Source organism: Pseudocercospora fijiensis, assembly GCF_000340215.1.
Source record: "Pseudocercospora fijiensis CIRAD86 unplaced genomic scaffold MYCFIscaffold_7, whole genome shotgun sequence".
Taxonomy (NCBI): Eukaryota; Fungi; Ascomycota; class Dothideomycetes; order Mycosphaerellales; family Mycosphaerellaceae; genus Pseudocercospora; species Pseudocercospora fijiensis.
In genome coordinates this window covers 972,364-979,340 of record NW_006921538.1, presented here as the reverse complement: position 1 = coordinate 979,340, position 6,977 = coordinate 972,364, and the positions used below count along the sequence as shown (strand labels likewise).

Genomic DNA, 6,977 nt, shown 5'->3' with positions numbered 1-6,977 from the left:
GTAGCCGATAGGTATTTACTATCAAGCGTAACGCTAATAGCAAGGTAAGCCGGTTTAAGGCTCGATAGGTTGTCCGTAGCTTTACATAGGTTGAAGGACAGGACTATAATAAAACCTATGCGGCTGTCGCTAAGCTATCTACGCTGCGAGCACTATTTGGCCTAATTACTTATTACGACCTAGAGGCTAAGTAATACGATATCCTTATAGCCTTCCTTAATGCCCTAATTGGCGATAAGCACAAGATCTACGTTAAACAGCTATACGGCTTTGAAGAGCGTAGTAGCAAGGGCATAGTTTGTCTGTTGCTAAAGGCACTATATAGTCTGAAGCAGTTACTAATACTGTGGTACGAAGAGCTTCGAAAGTACCTAAAGAGCCTAGACTTTATGCTAATAATGGCTAATGTGTGTATATTCAAGCACGTTGTTAGCGGCTCTATTATTGTTATCTATGTTAACGACATAATCATTATCGCCTATACTCTATTAGCACTAGAGGTAGTAGCTCAATTGCTAAAGGACTGTTTTAGTATACGAGAGCTAGGCGACCTACACTACTATCTTAGTATGCGGATTATTCGTAACCGCAATCAGCGTACTATTCACGTCGTTTAAGATGCCTATTTGAATAGGCTTAGTAAGAAGTATAGCATATAGGGCAGAGTAGCTCCTACTATACTAATAGCACCTCGATACGTTAAGACATCGATTTAGCGTGTACCTAAGGGCTATACTGCTAGCGCTACCTTTAAGACTTAGTATTAGGAAGGTGTTAGTAAAGCGCTATAGCCAGCTATAATTATACGACCTAATGCTTGCTACACTATAGGCCTATTGTTACGATTTATCTCTAACCCGACCGAGGAACACTATGCCGCGCTCCTTTAGCTAATTAAGTACCTAGTTAGTACTCTAAGCCGTGGTATACGCTTCTAAGGCAATTAGAACGAGGCTAACGACCTTAAGTTTACTAGATACTATAATGCCTTATAGGCTAATAATCCGGTTACTCGCCGCTCTATAGGTAGCTTCTACTTTACTATTATAGGCGGACCTCTATTGTATAAGTCCGGCCGTTAGACGCTTGTTACACTGTCGTCAACTAAGGCTAAGTATGTCTAACTTACTATAGGCGCTAAGGAGGCAGTTGCCTTAGCTCGTTTGTTAAAGGAAGTTAGCTATAAGGGCTACATTCTTCTAGTTACGCTATACGAGGACAATTAGTCCGCTATCGCTATTACTAAGTCCACTATTAATAGCCGCACGAAGCATATAGATGCTCGTATCTACTACATTCGAGAGAAGATTACTAATAGTACTATTGTCGTCTAATAGGTTAGTATATATAATTAGATAGCCGATAGCTTTACTAAGCCGCTTAACAAGACTAAGTACGGCCGCTTTATTAAACAACTAAACCTAGTAGATTGCAAGGCCGCTATTAAGAACGCTGCGAAGCTAGCTACTAAATACTAAGGAGGGCCTTTGTTTACTTTGTCTAACCTAAGAGTGGTCTAGTTTGTTTATCTGTTTCTGCTTACCTAATACCCCTTGTTTGCTTTGCCAATAGAATGGCTATTGTATTGTTTGTTTCATTCTATAGCGATATACACGTGCTGAGGGGGTAACTTGGAGTGTATGCCTAGGTGTCAGGGTCCATCACGTGCCTAATGCCTGAGGCTGCAACTGCTGCACTCTATCTTCGGACTTCTACATAGATTAGTCCTTCTTCTAATACATCAGTTACATCAAGTGATCCTACAGCATATTTTGACGATCAACCGTACGGAGACGATGGCGCTAGTCCTGCTGTGCACGAAGAGTCGGAGGAAGACGTCTCGCCAGAGATTCTACAGTTGCTCTTACCGGACCAACATTTGGTAATGAGCCTCGCAGACTACCACTTGGAATCTCTCCTCTGGTATCATGATTCTTTCCGTGGACCGAGCTTCCGCAGACAGCTGAACGACTTCTTCGGGCAGCATCGTGGTCAGATACAACACCCTGATGTCGACCTGCAATGGGTCGCTGTGCTCTTTGCGGTCTTATGCGGCAGTATTTGTTGTGGCAGCAGAAGCGCCTTGTCGCGTTGGGGGTTTCATGAACACGAGCAAGAGTTGTTGAGCAAAAAGTGGCATCGCGCAGTGGTGACTTGTCTGAACCGAGCGCATTATATGGCGAGACCATCGATTCGCTCTTGCGAAGCAATCGCCACTCTGACAATTTGCGCTCATATACTTGGATACTCCAACCAGCAGGCTGTGCTTCTTGCATCAGCTGTACGAATCGCGCAGAGCCTGGGACTACATCGGCCTGACGACACGTCACCCAAGACCGTCGACCGTGAGACTGGGAGAAGAGACTGGACTCAACTCTGCAGCCAAGACTGGTTTTCGATACCATTCTCCGAATGCTACCTCGTGAATCCGATCTACTTACGTACACTGGAAGCCGTCAATTGTAACGATATCACGCTTGAGTTGCTGCCAGACGATGTGCCCACGGCCACCAGCTATTGCCGATGTCTTCATCGTATTGCTGCACTGATGCCACCGCTGCAGGACGCGATTACCATCTCAAATACGTCTTACACCAAGTACGAACAGGTCATGAAATTCGACAAGAAGATGCGGACCTTTGCATCCGAGCAAAGGCCTGAATTCCTATGCAACGTGCCACTTGCACCTTCCTGGCCGAAATGGGTGGTATGGGCACGAAGTGCAGCTGCCATCAGCAGCGCTCACAAGATCATCATGATTCACCGTTCCTTTTTGACCATGAGCTTCACGAACTCGGCCTTCACCTTCACGAGAAGAACGTGTATAGCAGCCTCGAAGACCATCTTGAAAGAAATGCCACGATTAGCGGCGGATGACACGCCGGTGCTGTGGATCTTTCATGCTTTCGTTGTTGCCGCCGGCATTACCTTGGGCCTTGACGCCTTGCACAGAGACGCACATGATCCCGCATGTACAGAACACTGCATGCTCATGGAAGATTCTGTACGACTTCTGAAGACCGCGCACAATAGCAAGATTGCAAGTCGAGGCGTGAGGATTTTGTCTGACCTGCTGGCACTTGAGAAGCGGACAAGAGGCGAGAGGAGCACCACAAGCAATAACAAGAGAAAGGCTGATGAGAATGCTGGGCTTCAGCGGACCAAAAGACACCACTCCATCGACATGAGAGATGTGGTTCGGGATTTCCAACGCGGTCTCTCGCCTGTACAGAGCAGGAAAGAGGCTGCGATGCCTGGGACTGCTGTCGAATCTGTCTCGCCCGAAGCTCCGACAAGTGCTGCTGATTGGCAAGAGACATACGAGCTTCCTACAGTGCCCACAGCCTTCGAAAATTCCATTCGGGATGCTTTCTGCAGCGCAGACGAGACTCTGGCGAACTTCCATTCATACTATATGTCGCACGGAAATGATGCGTTTGGTAACCTTTTGACACTGGCACAGACATATGTGAACAGCTGAGGAATGGAAGTGCTAGGGATCTCTCAAATTCTTTCGAAGAGCCACTCCAACGCTGCTGCAGTACCGTCAAGGTCACTAAGGATTGGTTGATGGCCGCCTTTTACGATCTCTACTTTTGAACTTCCGCCTAACAACTTACTGACCTCCTTCGCCGTGGTTGGTGGACTGATCGTGTCCTTGTCGCCAGTGACGAAGACACTTGGGCACAATATTCTGCCGTACACTGGGTCCACATGCGCTGGACTCGCCATCGCCTCGCATGTCTTCGCATATCCTTCCGGATCGCTCGATGCAACAGCCATTCTGACTTTTGAACGAATGTCTTGTGGCGCATCTTCAGGAAAATTCGTCGTCATTGCCAACTCGGCCAGCGGCTCGATACCTTCGCATCTCGCCCTCTCCGCCATTCCTAACATCCTCTCTCGCGCTGCTTCGATATGGGAAGCCGAGCGCCCGACACCGAGGAGACCAAGACCGGCGACGTTGTCTGGTTTCTTGGCTGTGTAGTGGAGGGCGATAATTGAGCCGAGACTGTGGCCGATGATGACGACTGGCTTGGAGGATGAGGTCTCGGGTGAAGATCTTTGAAGATGCGTGATGAGATCGTCCAGGTCGGAGACATATCGAGCGACTGATGCTGGCTTCGAAGTGACTGGAGTTTTGCCGAAGCCTTCAAAGTCCACGCTTATCACTCGATATCGAGCAAGTGGGAGCTTGGGAAGCAAAGGTTCAAATGTCTTGCTTGAGCCACCAAGACTGTGAAGAGGGATTAGCAGCTGGCCAGACGAATTTCCGCACGTGGTATAATGCGTTTGCGTGCCACTTCCAGTCGTGAAAGATTGAGAATTGAGAATTGTTTCTGTCATTTTCGCTATTTACTGGCAATGTTGACAGTTCTTTCTACCATAATGGTTTTGAGCAAGTACATCATCCAGCTTGAGAGCTGCCGAACCGATCCTGGCCGCGGCCAAAACGGTCACTCCTGCAAGATTCGGCCGAAAGCGCTCGACCGATGCTCGATAAGCCCTGGCACAAGCTGAGGATGTCGGATTACTTGCTCGTCACTGATATCGGTCGGCGTACAGCATCATTTAGAACTCAACAGGTGTGTTGAAAAACATCGGGAAGCAAGACTAAAAGAATATCGAAGCAGACTGGGAATCATAGCGACACACAGATCAGGCTCATCATGGTGATTGAATCAACAACAACCACGTCAGTCGAAACAAAGCCTGCTAAAGCAGTCTTGACGCTGAAGTCGGATCGACCGTCGCTACCGCATAGCGAGAGCAGCAATGGTCGCCTTATTCCCATCCAGCATCCTTCGGATGGACCCTCCAGCAAAGCAGGCTTTGGTGCAGAGGTGTCTGGAATCGATCTGAACAACTTCAGCGATGCGGACTTCGACTTCATATCAGATGCTCTGCACAAGCACAAATTGCTTGTATTCAAGGAGCAACCGGCTATGCTGACTCCTCAGCAACAATTTCGACTCACTTCTAGGTTCGTCAGCCTCCTCAGTACTTCGAGATTAATGCTAATGGTCGTTCAGCTTTGATCCAGACGACACAACAGGAGGCTTTGCTCATGGCGCAGATCCATACTTGACGTCCCACAATGGCGTAGAAATCTATGGACTTCCCCAGCGTCCTGCGATTCCAGTCCAACCACAAGTCCATATCCTTGGACGTGGCGAGCTTCCAGACGGGCACTACCAATTCCCACCTGGCTTCAAGGTCAAAGGCATCAACCACGTTGACTTCCACTTACCGCCTCACATCCCAGCAGAAGAGCGCGAGAAAGGCGCGAGCCGATTTTACCAATGGCATTGGGACGGAGCACTCTATAACATCCCGCCACCAAGAGTTGGGTGCCTACTAGCAGTCAGAACACCCAAAGGGCCGGACGTGACCGTCAGGTGGGAAGATGGCAGTAGAGATGAGATGAAAATGGCCCCGGGTGCCACGGCAATGGTAGCCGGAAGTCGAGCTCTCGAGCTACTCGACGACGAAACTCGCAACATCGTCATGAATTCCCGAATCGAATACGCTCCCCACGCCTTCAAATGGATGTCAACAGCCCGCAGCACCCGACTCGGCCACACCCTCGAGACCGAAGGCAAAGAAACCCCCCTATCCAAACTCCCTCCCTGGGGAAAATCCAAAATCTGTATCTACCCCATGGTCTGGACGAACCCGCAAACCGGGGAAAAATCCCTCCAAGTCCACGGCCAAGGTGCGTTGAAACTATACCTCAAAGACAATCCCGATAGCAGTGAGGAAAGGATTGTAGAGAATTTGAAGGATGTGAGGGAGTTTTTGCACAGAATTATGAGGCCGGTGCTTTCCCCGGAGAATATTTATGCGCATCGGCATCAAGAGCAGGATGTGGTTCTTTGGTATAATCGTGCGCTTTGGCATTCGATTACGGAGTTTCCGGAACACTATGGGCCGCGTGTTATGCATCAGTGTAATGTTGCGGCTTCGGATCATCCGAGTGGGTGATAACCGGTAGAGGGGAGGGGGAAGGGGCAAGGGGGAATGGAGATTTAGGTTATGTATTTCTGATACTTGAGAATGGTTAACCGGTTGGTAGGTGATGTCGGGATGAGACTTTATTCCTTGTTCTAAGTCAACACGCCTCTCATTAGCAAGCAAACCGACTATCCTGTTAGTACAGATACACTCGAGTCTTTACGAGAATCTAGAAACATTATAGAGCACGTAGTGCAATTAATACGATAGCACCTGCAACGCTTCTTCTAGAGCTAACATTTGAGATTTCCGAGATCGAGAAGAGCCCAAAGGAGCAGTATAACGTGAGCGAAGTGCCCTAATAGTCAGGCACAGGCATACTGAGAAAGATGTAGTTCGGAGCCATCATCACCGGCTTGGATCTGAATAATATCTCGGACGCAGATGTGAAACACCTCCGGGATGCTATCTGGACGCACAAAGTCGTAGTCGTCAAAGGCCAGCATGATCTTGATCCCAAGAAGCATTGGGAGCTTGTCGCTCGATTCGATCCGGAGGCGGAACAGGTGCATTCGCACGGCGATATCAAGACTTTCCAAAACAAAGGCGGCATGCTCTCTAAGCGATAAGAGGGTCATAGGATCCCAGGCGCTGAGAATGTCCGCTTGATCGGCAAAGGATATCAGGGAGAGGACCATTATGGGCTACGAGACCTAAATGTTAAGGGCTTGTCTCATGACTTCCATCTCAAGCCGCTGCCCGAAGAAGACTTCAAAGCTGGAATCACTCGCTTCCAACGCTGGCATATCGACGCTCTATTGTACGATCGAGAGCCGGCGTGGTTCACAACTCTGCGTTCTATAAAGCAACCGAAAGGCCCTGATGTCACCATAAATTGGGACGATGGCACTGGATACAGCTTGAAGGCCGCTCCAGGACGGACGGCGTTCTTCAGTAACAGTAAGTCGTGTTCGGGGACGACGCTGATGCCATGGTATGCTAACCGCTGACCTCAAACAGGC

General features: G+C 48.8%; 4 protein-coding genes across 4 annotated transcripts; 3 read left to right on the top strand and 1 right to left on the bottom strand.

Moving 5' to 3' along the window:
• Nucleotides 1–1,822: 1,822 nt before the first annotated feature.
• Nucleotides 1,823–3,073, top strand: MYCFIDRAFT_96675 (uncharacterized protein; the record flags this gene model as incomplete). Its single annotated transcript, XM_007930899.1, has 1 exon — nt 1,823–3,073. A coding segment is annotated over one exon (1,251 nt), but the record flags the coding sequence as incomplete, so codon positions are not given.
• A 431-nt stretch (nt 3,074–3,504) lies between these two features.
• On the bottom strand, nt 3,505–4,347 carry MYCFIDRAFT_141372 (uncharacterized protein; the record flags this gene model as incomplete). The annotated part of the gene is made up of 1 exon (XM_007930898.1): nt 3,505–4,347. One exon carries the CDS (start codon nt 4,345–4,347, stop codon nt 3,505–3,507), a length of 843 nt encoding a protein of 280 aa, XP_007929089.1.
• A 473-nt stretch (nt 4,348–4,820) lies between these two features.
• Nucleotides 4,821–5,976, top strand: MYCFIDRAFT_4952 (uncharacterized protein; the record flags this gene model as incomplete). Its single annotated transcript, XM_007930538.1, has 2 exons — nt 4,821–4,984; nt 5,034–5,976. Coding segments are annotated over 2 exons (1,107 nt in total), but the record flags the coding sequence as incomplete, so codon positions are not given.
• Nucleotides 5,977–6,350: 374 nt separating this feature from the next.
• On the top strand, nt 6,351–6,584 carry MYCFIDRAFT_32001 (uncharacterized protein; the record flags this gene model as incomplete). The annotated part of the gene is made up of 1 exon (XM_007930617.1): nt 6,351–6,584. A coding segment is annotated over one exon (234 nt), but the record flags the coding sequence as incomplete, so codon positions are not given.
• Between the last annotated feature and the right edge of the window lie 393 nt (nt 6,585–6,977).